The sequence below is a fragment of the Zingiber officinale genome, chromosome 3A, assembly GCF_018446385.1.
Source record: "Zingiber officinale cultivar Zhangliang chromosome 3A, Zo_v1.1, whole genome shotgun sequence".
NCBI classification, from domain to species: Eukaryota; Viridiplantae; Streptophyta; class Magnoliopsida; order Zingiberales; family Zingiberaceae; genus Zingiber; species Zingiber officinale.
The window spans coordinates 123,758,258-123,774,252 of NC_055990.1; the positions used below are offsets into that span (position 1 = coordinate 123,758,258).

Genomic DNA, 15,995 nt, shown 5'->3' on the forward strand with positions numbered 1-15,995 from the left:
TGTTCATAATAAGCAAAATCAAAAGAAATTCTTGAATTAATATTTGAAAACACATGGCTTGGACTTTGAGTTAGGATCATTAAATGACTCACACTAAATAGAATAGACTGGAAAGACCTTGAGATCCATTCATTGGTTAACAAGGGTTAAGTACTAAATTTATCACATATTATTTAGATCGTAAAAAAAATCTGTCAGACATTTTAAATTTTACGATACAAATATTAAGATCTATTAAAGTTATCATCAAACTTACCTTTTTTTCATTAATCTACTATTTAAGAGATGATTCGTGATTGGTCCCCTAATAAAATAGTATTTAGGAAACCTTATAGCATGCAACTCAGAAATAAATTGTTAATCATATCAAGCTTCAACCTTATTTCTATTGGTGCAACAATGCTCCTAAGTGATCGAATTCGACTGATTGTTTTGATGTATTTGGAAAAGCGTTTAATTCAACTTGTCTCTTTCATGTGTGCATCAAGTGTAAACGGACTTCACAGAATGCACATGGAACTCTTGGAGTGTACTGACTCTCAGTAGGTTTGAGTCATTTTAATATTATAGTGAGATTGTTAAGCTTAATGGTTTGTAACAAGGTTAGCTCAAAGGCAAGACGAACAATGGCATGGAGCAAGCTCACGGACATTGGTTCATTTGAGGGACTAGAGGCTTGACAAAGTAAATTGCAGGAAAGAAGTATGGAGCAGCTGCTAGTTTGATAGCCTATAACGAGGTGAACTCGAAAGTGAGGCAAAAGATAGCATGGAGCAAGCTTGGAGCGCTTGGTGATCCAAGGGACCAGCAAGGCGAAGGATGGCAATAGTGCAAGATTGGAGGGCATAGTGCAATTGAAGGGCCAAAAGCCTAGCACGGTGAAAATGTGGAGCGTCGACTGCCTGGAGACAGTAGACCATAAGAGATTATGTGAGTGAGTGAAATGTAATCTTGAACGTATGTTTTAGGGCAACATTATTGGGGATGATGTGTTTAGTTAGGTAGGGGTAGACTACCTAGTAGCTTAAGTAAAGCCTTTGACTAGGGGCAACATTATTGTGGCTAAGCTTGATCCCAAGCTTTGTGAATGTTTATGAGAGTGTAAGCCAAGTGAAATTGGTATCAGTCAACTAGAGGCAAGCCTCATTCAACTCGAACGTTCAATCGACTTGGGAATCAATTAAATTCAAGGCAAAGAATAAAATATTATTGTTTGGTCTTCAGTCAATTGGAATTAGATCCAATTGACTAAAAGTTGAGCAGTCGACTAGCAGTTGCCTAGTCAACTGCTATGCTAGTTGTTGAGGACAACAATTACTTTTACCTAATCAATAGACTAGATAGTATAGTCTATTGGAGGTGGGAAAATAGAGTTGTTGGGGATGATTCTATATAAGCTCTTGGAGAGCTTTAAGCAATTATGGTTCCACAATACTAATCTTGAAACTCCTCCAAACAAGTGAAAACATTGCTCAAAGGTCTCTAAAAGCTTGGACAAGTGAAAGTTCCTTAGGAATCTATTTCTTAATTAGTTTTACATTCATTCTACAAAGAGATGAGCGAACAATTGTAAACATTACAGGCACATATTGTAAGAAGTTTGTCACATTAGCTCTTGTGAAGAGACAGAATTAGTGCAATCTTTGTGAGGGTGATGCACCAAATACGTCATAGGACATGCATTAAGAGTGGGTTTTAGAACCAACGATTCTTATTTTTATATTTCTATTACATATTCTTGACGCAAGAACATACATAAGCACATGCTTATCAAATCATTTCATTGTTTGTGTTTGTGTTTGTGCATGAATTTCATTTTAGGTGAACAGACTATATACATCCCCTTCCTCTCCCTATTTAGTCAGGGACAAGCATGCCATAAAAACCCTACAATTTCTTCTCTCATACTCTACCTCATTGTACTCTCTTTGTTACAACCTCAACCTCATCGATGTCATAATGTTGAAGTGCTCCGCCCATTGTTATTAACAATGGAAGAACACCTCCCATTGCATATACCTTCTCTAATTTCCCATCTCCTCACTAAGCCACCATCGATGGCACACCCGCTGGGGGAGACCCTTCTAAAACACTATTGAGAATGAAGAGTGAGTAGTCATGTGAGGTCAGCACACTGAATCAGTCCTTTGAAACATAAATAGAGAAAGGGGGGACAAAAAAACAACTACATTTTGAAGGCAAACAATGGTTTCCACCAAAGATCAGTTGTAGGTAGCTAAGGAGGAGCTATCTCTTCTCTAATTAAAAAAGGGCTCAGCGGTGGAAAAAGAAGAAAAGAGATAGGTTAGGTTGAGCTCAGAAACAAAGAAATGAAGGAAGAAAGAAAATAATCAGAAAGAAAAATAAAGAGAGAAAATGAGGGGAAAAGTAGAAAAAAAAGAAGGTAAAAAAAAAAGAGAGAAGAAAAAGTGTTGATTGTTGGATTTGATTGGAAGCTTTAGACAGCTAATTTGGGGAAGGAGACTGCAGTGAGTAAATCAAAAGAGAATAAGTAAAGGAAGAAAGAAATAAGAAATTGGTTGTGGAGCTATGATACCAATTGTCACGACCGCATAAATGTCAGAATCCATTCTAACTTACTCAAAATGCTTAAATAAGTTAATAATAGCTGACTCATCTAAACTTATAGAGCTCCTCTATTAGTCTACTCAACATGTGAGACTAATTGGAGTGTCACATGGTAAAATGATTTATTTTAAATGAGTTGGGTTGCTGGGAAGAAATAAGTCATGTTACTAGGTGATGCAAATATTTAATAGTAGATTGATGAATTAAATATAACACATGAAAAATTTATTAACTTCGACAAAATATGGATAATTCTAACAAATATAGATCCACTAAAACTTAACTATGTGATAGATTTGGTAACCAATGCATTCATAATTGAGCTTAACACTAAGGTTTATTTCATGTTTGAATCATAAAGTGGTCAACTCATCCTCTATGTTTGAAGCCATTTATTGGTACAATGAGTAAAGAATGTCACTATGTGTATTTCCATAGAAGATTAAACTAACAGAATAAGCAAGCAATGCATCTTTTTCCCATTTCCCTTTTCTTATAGAATAACTGAATAGAGTATTCACAACAGATATATTGTCGAACAGATGAAACTCTAAGTTACAGACCTTGATATAAATGACACAATAAGTTGCATGCCCAAATATCTGGCTCTGCCTCTAGGCCCTGCATGCCAACATCAAAAGCTAATAGGGTTGGAATCCTACACCAGAAAGAAAACTCATATCAATGAACTGAAATAGAGAAGTAATACCAGAACTGAATCTGCAAATGAAGATTGCAGGCCAAGGAGGAGGAAGAGGGAGTTCAATCATCCAGTTGCTACTGTGAATAAAAAATCAAAGACACAGACGAAACGAACCAATTAATCAAGCTGACATTGAAAACAAGTTTCATTCTATTGGATCATCATATCTTTCTTGAGATCTTCCAGAGCCTATTTGGATTCTTGTGAATTGTCTTTGGTAGAGAAGGCCTGATGTTGCTGCTGAAATTGATCACTCTCTCTAGAACCCATTGCATGCCCAATTTGCGAGTAGAACTGGTTCAAGGTCTGCGGGTTGAGCACTCCGACATGCCCCTCCTGGGAGAGGCCGAGCTCTAATCCGGGCACCTGCTGCCAGTGGGCGGTCAGCATCGACACAAAGCTCATTGTGCCCATGTCGTTGCCAGGCAAGTGCAGGCCATGCATGTCTGCTTTGGGTGCAAAGCCGCTCATCGAACCATTGCCGCTGGCGGCAGTGGCAGTCCCAAGTCTCGAACTTGACTCCGCCGCCTGCCCAGAGTGGAACAATCCGCTTTCGAGGACACCGGGAGGAAGCAGCAAGCTTGGAAGGGGTCGGGTGAAGTTAACAGACCCTAACGAGGTCCAAGGGGCGGACGCAGCGTCCTGCCCTAACTCACCGAGCTTGGGCTGGATGTTTGTAGCGGCGGCAGCAGGGCGGGAGATAGAACCGGCGGAGGTGAGTGCGGATGCCGGGATCGTGCCTGTGCCGGTGGCAGCGATAATGGAGGGCTCCGCCTGCTGGAGGAGCCACTGTATAGTCTCCCCGTCGGACTTGTGCCCCAATTCTCTGGTAAGCTGGAAGATCCTGGCGGCGCAGATCGCTGGCATCCGAACCCTTCTTCCCCGGCCCTCTACCTTGGTATGGCGATCCTTTTTGGAGCTCCGCTTCGGCACAAGTTGATTCCTTTGCCCATCTTTCTCCGCCGCCACGACCACGGAAGGCAAAAGATCCCTGCTTTCTGATACAGCAGGGCTTGGATCTCTCTTATGCGTCGCGGACAGGCCCAGGGCCTGCTGGAACTTGAGGACCTCTTCAGGCTGTTTGGACGATTCCATCAACACAGATAGAGAAGAAGAAGAAGACGAGTAAAGCTGAGATTTTGAAGGCGAGAAGCAAGCCCGTGGGAAGGAGGAAGCGATACAAAACGATCAAACACAGATCAAATTCAAGATTCCCAGCTTTCCAGGTTTACTACTCCGCTCTGTCTCTTCTGACACCCCCGCTTTCTTCCTCTTTTGTACTTGACAGTCAACAGCGTTGCAAATGACGGGATTCAATGGGGATTTGGATGCATGCATTCCATGCAGCAGCAGAGGAAAGTAAAGGTTGTATAAATGATAAACAGGGCAGGGGAAGGGAATATAATAGTTTCCGTATTTGGCAATGGAGTTTTGGAATTCGAGATTGTGTGATTTGCAGGTGATTTAGTGTCTTCCTTAAATTTCATGACTGTCCTTTTCGTGAGAGTATGTGCTAATCTTGTCGCGTACAGACACGAGAGTTCCCACTGGTTGCTATCTGTCTGACTCCTGAAGCCGACACTGAACAAAGGCTTGTCCTTTCAGCCTTGGCCTTAGCTTTACCTTTGCCAGTCATTATTACTCTTCAGCAGGCAATGTTTTCCTTCACTCCCAAGGGAAAGCAATACAACTTATCTAGTTACACATTTTTAAAGTTTATAATTTTATATTTATTAAAGAATATATTTCCATAATTACCCAAATGCATTTAAATTATTAAATTATAAAAGAAGCACCCATTCATTTTTATACATACTTATTTTCTATTTTACTCTTTCCGTCAACTACAGTATAATATTAAAAAATTATTACCATATTAGTATTGGATTTTAAAAGCAACACAAGTATTATATTTTAAAAATCAATATCACAATAGTATTATATTTTAAATTAAACATGTATTGTATAAATAAACTCTAAAACTAATATGACTATAGTGTTGTATTTTAAAAATTAATACCACTCCAATTTTTTGAAGACAAAGAAGTTAGAAAAGTGGGATTCTGTTTTTAAAAATTCGGCACCATAGTTGCTTTAGATTTCAAAAAATCAACATCTTATATGCTTTGGAAAAGGTAGAATTTGATCGTGATTGACAAAAGAGGTAAAATGAAAAATAAATATGTCAAAATTGTTCTGTGCACCATTGGCATTTTTCAACTAAACAATCCATCTATTGTTGGTACGGTAAGTATCCGACGATCGAACTCAAGTTTTGATAATGACAAAGGGATTCAAAGTTAAGATTACTTGTTTTCTAACATGCTTGAATGAGGTTTCAGGAAAGTTCTAACTGCGGTTAGGCAGGTGGAAAATCCTAAGGGGGGTAACCTTAGGTCCTAGGGGATGGTAACTCTAGGTGGAGGAAAACCCTAAGGGGCGGCAACCTTATGTCCTAGGGGGTGGTAACCCTAGGTGAAGGAAAATCCTAAGGGGGATAACCTTAGGTCCTATGGGGTGGTAACCCTAGGTGGAGAAAAACCCTAGGGGGAGGTAACCATATGTCTTAGGGGGTGGTAACCCTAGGCGGAAAGTCCAGTCGGTCTGGAGGACCGGACTGACACCAGGTAATCTCTCCTGAGGGGAGTAGGCGAGAACGCGTTCCCCGTAGAGGGAACAGTAGGCGTCAGGTCGACCTAGGGTTTCTGGTCGGAAATTTGAAGTCAGACCCGGACAGTTCGATGACTATCAATCACTTAATTCATCATATTTTATGTGTGCTAACTTTGTATTGCAGGATATGTGTGTATTTGGTGAACTAATATGCTTTGCAGGGACAAATGAGTAAGGCAAGCATCGGATGAACAGTGTCCGAGGCGCCTCCATGGAGCTTGGAGGCGCCTCGGGTGTAGAATGTGAGCTGGCCGCGAAGCAGTGCTGGAGGCGCCTTGGAGTGGCTTGAAGGCGCCTTCAAGCTGATAAGGTGCGATGAGTTCAGCAGTGATCCACGCGGGTGACTTGGAGGTCTGGAGGCACCTTGGATGGTCTTGGAGGCACCTCCAACGGTGCATAAAAGGAGTGTTCGAGGCAGCAGCTAACACAACGAATTCAAGAGATCTCTACTACAACGTGCTGCTCCAAAAGACACCCTGAAGTGCTGTTGCAAGTCTCCGACGACCCGAAGCTTCGAGACTTTGATTCTGTCGTCGATATAACTTTGTTATTGTTATTGCACTATTGTAATACCTTTGTAATTGAATTTGCACGATATAGTTGTTGCCCACAGAAAGCGATCAATGATCGCAAGCCTTGGAGTAGGAGTCGCCTTAGGCTCCGAACCAAGTAAATATCTTGGTGTCTTTTGTGTATTGTTCTTCTTCCGCTACTACTTCTTGATTGTTTTACGATTACAAAACGAGTGAAAGCCACGAGCGCTATTCACCCCCCTCTAGCGCTTCTCGATCCAACAATTGGTATCAGAGCGGGGTAGCTTCGATTTGGTGCAACCACCAATCAAGCATTTTTCGTCGCTTTCTAGTTCGTTTAGGGTAAAAATAAAACCTTACATCTTTCATTTTTTCCCTCCAAAATTGTTTTCGAAAAATTCATTCTCATCTCTTCACCGTTCATTAGTATTGATAAAATATTGCATTTAGCAAAATTTGAAATAATATTTTTTAATAATATTTTATTATTATTTTATTAATTTTTCTCGAAATTCGTGAATTCCTATTTCTTTCTTTTTCCCGCACTACTAATCCAAGACCAAGTCTTGGAACAAGTTTTATTGTTTTTATTTTGCGAGATTCCTTTTTAATGGCCTACGAAGATAGGTACAGCTCCACATGCCTACCACTTCTGTCCGACGAAAATTTTAGATATTGGAAAGATCAGATGGAGCACCAATTGAAGATTGAAGCAGAAATATGGACCATAGTCCATATTGGATTTATTCTCTCCACCGAAGAAGGTGAGCCCATCACCTGTGACAAGTGGGATGGACAAACAATAAGAACATTCGAGGCAAATGCAAAAGCAACATGGATTCTCCTATGCGGACTAACAAATTCAGATCTTGATCGAGTTGGAAAGATCAACAATGCTAAGGAGCTTTGGAAGAAAGTGCTCAAGCTTTATGAGATCCCTTCAGAGTCAGAAGATCCAATAGATCCAATAGAACCTAAGTCTGAATCTGAATTTGAATCCCCAGAGTCAACCTCGGAACCAGACTCAGAAGAATCAGAGCAAACTGATTTCATAGCATTGATGGCCAAAGACGAGATATTTGAATCTGAGTCAGAATTTGAAATGGCAACAGTCAAGGGGGAGGATCCTATCACAGATCTAAAAGGTAAAATTGTAAATTCAAATTGTAAATCTCTCATAACCTGTTTTAAGTGTAGGGAGAGAGGGCACTATAGAAACGAATGCCCCACTCGTAAGACTCGACCGGCACAATCGGAGGAGAAGGAGAAAATGATCAGGAGAGGTAAGAAACACATTAAATGCTCCAAATAACAAATGGGTCACTGCAAAAGACAATGGCCAGAAAGAAGACCCAAGAATCCAGAGGGAGAAATCAAGGTTAGTACATTTACATTATATGAAAATCCAATTTTTGCAACACATGATTGCACTAGCTTAACTAATCCTGCTTGCTTTAATATAGATTTCTCTTCAAAATTAGATATGCATGCTAATAATGTAATGAATAAAATTAATTCAAATAAAAAAAAATTAACTCTTAGAAAATTAGAAATGCAAAATAATATTTTAAAAGATAAAATTGATAAATTAGAGAAGATTGTTAATAATTTAGTCAAATCACGAAATCTAAACTTGGGTTATAAGTCTAAAGTAAAACTTAAACACTACATATCAGGCTATAATCAAGTACCTTTTATTTACTAAACTTAATTTAAATAAAACTTAAATCGAATTTATAAATTAAGTTAAAGTATACACAAATCCTAAACTATAACGACCCAATTTTCCCTATTTCGAGTTCTAAATGTCCTTAAAAATATTTGGAAATGCTTTTAAAATATTCTAGAGATTTTTAGGAATTTTTAGAGTATTTTTATGAAATTTTGGAGGTCATTTGGTATTTTTACTAAACGAAAGAAGTTTTGACAAAAAAACGTCCAAACCGTGGACCTCGGACCTGAACCGAGCCTTAACCGAATCCAGCCAGCCAACTGTTCCGCGACCTTTTTGTGAACATATAGAGAACAAAATTTATATAAGTAGTAGAAGTTAATAACAGGAAATAATAGGAAGAAAAAGGTTGCAGCCGAGATTTGAACCCACGAGCCGAGACTTAAGCAGAACGCAGCCAACCAAGTGTTCCACGGGAGTTTTGTTAATTAAGTAGGGAACAAAATATATATAAGTTATAATTGGAACCTAAAAATAACCGTAGGTTATAAAAAGAGGTTAAGTTAAGAGAGGAATTAATTTCTCTCGATCCCTCTCCTCCTCTCTCACGGCGGCGTTTTCTCCCTGGCCGAGAGCAACGAAGAAACTAGGGTTTCTTCTCCGGCGGCCGGCCAAGGCTTGATTTCGAGGGACTCTCGCAGATTCGTGAGCACCTTGTCAAGGAGGACGCGCGAACACGAAGGGAACGCCGAGATCGTGAGCTTCTCCGAAACCCTAGAACCTCCTTCTCGGTTGTAAGTCTAAGAACAGCGAGGTAAGTACTACTCACCTGTGGTAGGAGTTGCTCCGAACTTAGGGTTTTCGGATTGTATTTCTCCGTGTTTTCGAATTTGCCGTGAGCTTTCGTGTTTAGATGATTGCTGCGGTGAACTTTGGATAAGATATGATTTTCTCTTTGAGTTCTAAATGTTCTTATACAAGCGTGTTGTAAATTCACATAGTTACTGCCTTAGCTTGGTATTTGGCCAAAAAGATTATGTGCTCAAGCTATACACTTCACGTGTTGGTTGCTGTCTAAGAATGTGCTTGTACAAACTCTATTTTAAGTATGGATTACTTCAATCATGTAAAGTCTGGTGTATTTAGGTGACCACAGAAACAGATCACCACATTTGGGGACTTAAATGTTCATATATGTATTGAGTTTTGAGCTTCAAATGCCTCTACACAAGTTTAGTTTTAAAGTTCATATGTTTTTAATTACATAAGCTGTAGACCTGATCGTATAACTCCTTGAGCTTACTATTTGGACCTTTCTGTGCTAACACAATAAGCCCGATCAGTCCTAATTTCCAGCATTTCAGTTCTGAGTTCCTTGTTTTCCTTGGTTAGCACGAACAACCTTGTTATAAGGATTCGGAGTTAGCTTATTTTGCTACCTTATCTAGCATTCCAGTGTTTGGTTTCTTTGCATTTCAGTTGCTTAGTTTCCTTTGCATTTCATCATGCAATTCAGTTTCAGAATTTCACAGTTTTGTTTTAAGCAGGAAAGTTTCTTAAATAAGCATGAGTAGTTCCTTATCCGAGAATAACCCTTTATTTAGTTAGAATGAGTTTAGCATTTTCCTTGCTACTCAAAAAGGCAAGAACAACCTTTATTTAAAGCATGTAGTGTTAGTTTCTTGGTTTTCCCTGAACATGAACAACCCTGTTTGGAGCTTAGAACAGCCCCTCTTGGAGCTTGTTGCAGTCCGGATTTTAATGCCTTTGTTTTCCTTGCTCCGGTTTTTGTACAGCATTGGGATGGTTTGAGATGTAAGAGTAGTAAGTGTTCCTTGTTGTCTTGCTTCCGGATTTCCTTCCTGTACAGCATTAGGATGGCCTGGAATTAATGAGTAGTTTAAGAAATTCTTCTGCATACATTATGTTTTGATTCCTTGTAAGTTCTAGCATATCATTTTATTCATGTATAAACTTTAGATAGCAGAAATTAGTTTGTAGTAGTGCAGATTTTTCAATTGGTAGTAGAGCAGATTTTTGTTATGTAGCATGCAGATTTATTTCCTAGTTTTATTTGCCATGAGTTGAGCATGAACAGTTTCCTTCATTTTGCTGTTTACAAGTATGAGAAATTCACGAGCAATATTAGTTCTTAATTCTTTTTCACTTGCAGTATTAGAATAGTATGAGCAGTATTGATTTTTAATTCAGTTTCTAGTTTCTTGTTTTGATACATATGCATATATGTGTTAGTTAGCTTTTAATAGCTCTTTAATCTAAAGCATATAGTTAGTTGTCATTGCTATATTAATAAGATGAATAGCCATGTATTTTTAGTGGAATGATTATGTGCCCTATTAAACCTTTTGAGAATCATGAGTAGAGAAAAGACCAAGGTCAAGTTAGAAAAGATAACAAGTAATTTAAACCAAGAGGCTAGTACCCGACTTCCAAGGTTGTCGTTAAACAAATCCAGGTGACCAATTCCAAGGTCTTGGCCCTGGTAAGACCAAGGTCTTTACCCTCATAGGACTGGAGGATCGCTACCTCAGTCTCTATTAGAGAGCGTGTATTTGGTACTAAGCCTGGGCCCAAGAAAGAGAAGAAGAAAGTTAAATACTAATTTCAAGTATAAGGTTATAAGTAAATGAAACAAGTATCACCTATGTTTAGAACTGGCAAAGTTTAGCTCTTTTAATTCTAAGCATACCGTATTAGTTTTCATTTGCTTTCCTTATGAGTTTATTGAGCATGATTAGCTTTATTTCTAGCATGCAGATTTATTCTTGTATATCATGAGTATGCAGATTATTTTAGTGCTTTGCTATTAGATGAGCATGAGTAGCTTTTCTTTTTAGCATTTCAGTTTTAGCATCCTTTGCATCTTATGCACTTTCGAGTTTTTGTGAGATAGTTTAGTACTTACTAAGCATTTCGCTTATAGATTTATTTTCCTCCTATTGCAGATAAAGGAAAAGCTAAAGTATAAAGGGGAAGGCGATAAGGAGGATGCATGAGGGGTGTGTGATGTCAGGACTATGGAGAGATCTGGGAAGTTTTGAGTTTTCGTGTTTAATGGATAAGAAATAGTTGAGTTGTACTTTATGGTTTATGTCATTTGATATTGTATTTTTATTCCTTGTTTTATTGAGTTTATTCGTGTCTTAGATTGCATGTTGTGATGAGTCTCTGTGTAATAAGTAGTTATTTTAGTGTTTGACACTTATTAAACTGCATGAGTGTTTGATACATGTTCCAGCCGCCTGTGGCTGAAGTATATATTTATGTATCTCAGTTTATTGTCACCGGTACAGGAAAGACTCTGCCGAAATTTTTCGGTAGGAACTTCTCTCGGGTCGTGATAAATTAAGTGTTGCTAATAATAGCATAAGTAACACTAGTAAGTAAAGTAATAGATAAGTAACGGTCGTCCTTAGAGAGTAGTAGTATAGATAAGAAGGGTGGTCTTTACATAAACGGTAAATCTATAATATAGGAGGAGGCTTCAGAATAGCTGACACCTCCAAAAATAATTTACCCGACAGGGTAACCCAAACCAAATTACCCCGACAGGGTAATTAGAACTAATTAGAAAAGGGAACAAGTTTAACTTAATCTATGGTACTGGTGAAATTTTGGATGATCAGTATGTTAGGGAAGCTTAGTCTATACATGTCTAGGAAGATATGACTTCGACCTAGTGCATTTGGCTAAGTGGAACTAACCGAAGCTACTCTTTATAGAACCTAACTAGTTAGACCAAAGTTTTGTATTAGGTTCAATGAATAGGACTATTTGGAAAATCTCGAAGACATGGTTACTTTAATGATGTCCATGTGACTCACCATAGCCCAGAAGTTTATCCGAAAAATGCTTATTTGTTGAACCCAAAGCTAAACCTGAATCTAACACAAAGTTAACCCAAACCCTATAATTGAATTCAACTCATCTCACAAAATTATAGGATTCCTTGATTTGAAATTTCGATCGGGTGAGATGACTAAGGATTAAAATTAAATCAAATTAAATTAAAAATCAAATTAAATAAAATAAATAATTAATAATCTTTTAAAACTCTTTTAAAAAATCCTTTAAAAATTATTTTAAGAATCCTTTTAAAATTATTTTAAAAATCCTTTAAAAATTATTTTAAAAATCCTTTTAAAATTATTTAAAAATCCTTTTAAAATTATTTTTAAAATCCTTTTAAAATTCTTTTAAAAATCTTTTAAATTATTTTTAAAATCATTTTAATTTTTTTTTAAATTTATTTTAAAAATCATTTTAAAAATCCTTTAAAAATTATTTTAAAAATCCTTTTAAAAGTCTTTTAAAACTATTTTAAAAAATCTTTTAAAATTCTTTTAAAATTCATTTTTAAAATCTTTTAAAAAATCTTTTAAATTATTTTGAAAATCTTTTTAAAAATTCTTTTAAAAATCTTTTAAAATTTATTTTTTTTTAAAAAATACTTTAAAAATTCTTTTAAAAATCATTTTAAAATTCTTTAAAAAATCCTTTAAAAATTATTTTAAAAATCCTTTAAAAATTCTTTTAAAAATATCTGGGCTATGGTGATCCTTTTGAAAATCATTTCAAAAATTCATTTTAAAAAACATTTCGAAAATTAGTTAAAAATCTTTTTGAAAATTATTTAAAATCATTTTGAAAACTATTTGAAAATCATTTCAAAATTTATTTTAAAAATCTTTTTGAAAATTATTTAAAAACCATTTTGAAATCCTTTTGAAAATCATTTCAAAAAATCATTTTAAAAAACATTTCAAAAATTATTTAACAATCTTTTTGAAAATTATTTAAAATCATTTTGAAAACTATTTGAAAATCATTTCAAAATTTATTTTAAAATTCTTTTTGAAAATGATTTAAAAATCATTTTTAAATCTATTTGAAAATCATTTCAAAATTTATTTTAAAAATTATTTCGAAAATTATTTAAAAATCATTTTGAAAACTATTTGAAAATCATTTCAAAATTTATTTTAAAAATCATTTCAAAATTTATTTTAAAAAGCATTTTAATTCTATAATTAATTTTAAAATCTTAAATCTTTTTGAAAATTATTTGAAAATCATTTTGAAAAGTATTTGAAAATTATTTCAAAATTTATTTTAAAAATCATTTCAAAATTTATTAAAAAATCATTTTAATTCTATAATTAATTTTAAAATCATAAATTTTTTTGAAAATTATTTGAAAATCATTTTGAAAACTATTTGAAAATCATTTCAAAATTTATTTTAAAAATCATTTCGAAAATTATTCAAAAATATTTTTGAAAATTATTTGAAAACCATTTAAAAATTATTTAAAAATCATTTTAAATTATTTTAAATCATTTTAACTCTATAATTAATTTTAAAATCATAAATATTATTTAATTCTTTAATTATTAAGGTTCAAATCATAATTAATCTTTAAAGGCTAATTAATTTCAATCAAGGTATTAATTTTTAATATATTCATCAAAATTCTATATGTTCACTCATTTGAAAATCAAACTAAAACTTATTTTAAATATCAATATTTTTTAAAATTAAAATAAAGCAACTCCATCTCACACTCACTCATAAGCTGAACATGCTTGATAATCTAGAATGAGTAAGATGGAAAATTAGGAAAATAATAAAATTTAAATACATGCTTGGACTATAGGACACTAAGAATTTATTAAGGCATTAATCAAGTGGGAGTGATTTTTTTTTCTTTTCCCTCAAGTTAGTTTTTATTTAAAATAAAAATTATCTTTAACTTGGTTTTAAAAATTATTTTTGACTTGACTTAAAATAGACTCAGCTTTAAAATAGATATGATATTAAGCTTAATATTGAATTAACGTTATTTTTAAAAGCTTGGATTTTTAGTTAATCATTTTTCAAAACTAAGCACTAAAATTATCCAAATCTTTTACTAAGTTTTTTTTGCAAGAAACTGTCTCTCAAAGCTAAGTACTTAAGTTAAGCTTTTATAAAAATCCTTTTAAAGTTAAGTACTTAAGCAAAGCTTTTATCAATAATTTTTTTTTTAAAAAAAAAGGTTAAGTATTTATACCTTTAAGTGTTTGTCAAAATCTTTTTAATAGCTCATTTTTCAAACAACAATTAGTTTCAAAAGATTAAGTTTAGCTAATTTTTGTTGAAATTGAGCTAAGTATTTTCAAAATCATTTCAAATTGAGCTAAGTGTTTTTCAAAAGGCTTGTTAAAATTTAGCTAAATATTCTCTAAAGCTTCTTTTCAAATTTAGCTAAGTGACTTCTATAGCCTTTTTCAAATATACTAAGTTAAATACTTTTTCTCAAAAGACTTTTCAAATTTAATTAAGTATTGTTTAGAAAATTCCTTCAAACTCAGTTTTCTAAAAAGTTCTATTTAAGCATTTTACAAAAATTTCTCAAGTTTACCTAACTTTTTAGAAGCTTTTCAAAATTTAACTTAATATTATTCAAAAAGCTTTTCGAAATTAATATCTTTTAAATGACTTTAAGAATTTAACGAAATATTTTTCAACAAAGCCTTTCGAATCTAACTAAGTTTTTTTTTTCAAAAGTCTTTTCAAAATTTACCAAAGTATTACTTCAAAATTTAAGCTAAGTATTAAAAAGTTTTTTAGCTAAGGTCATTTATCTCTCACTTTCTTGTTACTCCCTTTTTACTTTGATATATGGCAAAGGGGGAGAGTATAAGGAAATTCAAATAAAAATTTTAAGAAAAAGTGAAAACTTTTATTAAGGGGGAGCTTTTGTAAGCTTCTATTTAGGAGGAGCTTTTATATGTGCTTATTTATGTGTGTGCTGAATTTATGCTTATGCTTTATATGTTTTTGCTAAATTCATACTTGTGCTATCACTATCTTTCCTTTTTACTTAACTTTGAATTTCGGTTGTCATAGTCAAAAAGGGGGAGATTGTTGGTGCGGGAAGCATCCGACGATCAAACCCAAGTTTTGATAATGGCAGAGTGATTCAAAGTTAATATTACTTGTTTTCTAACATGCTTGAATGAGGTTTCAGGAAAGTCCTAACTGTGGTTAGGCAGGTGAAAAATCCTAAGGGGGGAGGGTAACCTTAGGTCCTAGGGGGTGGTAACCCTAGGTGGAGGAAAACCCTAAGGGGCGGCAACCTTAGGTCCTAGGGGGTGGTAACCCTAGGTGGAGGAAAATCCTAAGGGGGGTAACCTTAGGTCCTAGGGGGGTGGTAACCCTAGGTGGAGAAAAACCCTAGGGGGAGGTAACCCTAGGTCCTAGGGGGTGGTAACCCTAGGCGGAAAGTCCAGTCGGTCTGGAGGACCGGACTGGCACTAGGTAATCTCTCCTGAGGGGAGTAGGTGTGGACGCGTTCCCCGTAGAGGGAACAGTAGGCGTCGGGTCGACCTAGGGTTTTTGGTTGGAAATCCGAAGTCAGACCCAGACAGTCCGATGACTGTCAGTCACTTAATTCAGCATATTTTATGTGTGCTAACTTTGTCTTGCAGGGTATGTGTGTATTTGGTGAACTAACATGCTTTGCAGGGACAAATGAGCAAGGCAAGCCTCGGATGAACAATGTCCGAGGCGCCTCCATGGAGCTTGGAGGCGCCTCGGGTGTAGAATGTGAGCTGGCCGCGAAGCAGGGCTGGAGGCGCCTCGGATGGAGCTGGAGGCGCCTTGGACCAAGGCTTGGAGGCGCCTTGGAGTGGCTTGAAGGCGTCTTCAAGCTGATAAGGTGTGACGAGTTCAGCAGTGATCCACGCGGGTGACTCGGAGGTCTGGAGGCGCCTTGGATGGTCTTGGAGGCACCTCCAACGGTGCATAAAAGGAGTGTTCG

At 35.6% G+C, this 15,995-nt stretch overlaps 1 protein-coding gene across 2 annotated transcripts; it reads right to left on the bottom strand.

Moving 5' to 3' along the window:
- Positions 1-3,054: 3,054 nt before the first annotated feature.
- On the bottom strand, positions 3,055-4,727 carry LOC122053997 (transcription factor TCP20-like). Of its 2 annotated transcripts, none has more exons than XM_042615868.1 (2): positions 3,407-4,727; positions 3,055-3,247 (listed from the first exon to the last, which is right to left on the bottom strand). In XM_042615868.1, the coding sequence occupies exon 1, from the start codon at positions 4,385-4,387 to the stop codon at positions 3,482-3,484; it is 906 nt and encodes a 301-aa protein (XP_042471802.1). In that variant the 5' UTR covers positions 4,388-4,727; the 3' UTR covers positions 3,055-3,247; positions 3,407-3,481. The 2 variants fall into 2 exon arrangements, with proteins under 2 accessions (XP_042471802.1, XP_042471800.1); XM_042615866.1 differs by having other exon boundaries at positions 3,055-3,210; positions 3,299-4,727.
- Positions 4,728-15,995: the final 11,268 nt, after the last annotated feature.

Excerpts from the sequence above, each read along its gene's own strand:
- LOC122053997 (XM_042615868.1), bottom strand. The coding sequence starts at position 4,387 with ATGGAATCGTCCAAACAGCCTGAAGAGGTCCTCAAGTTCCAGCAGGCC.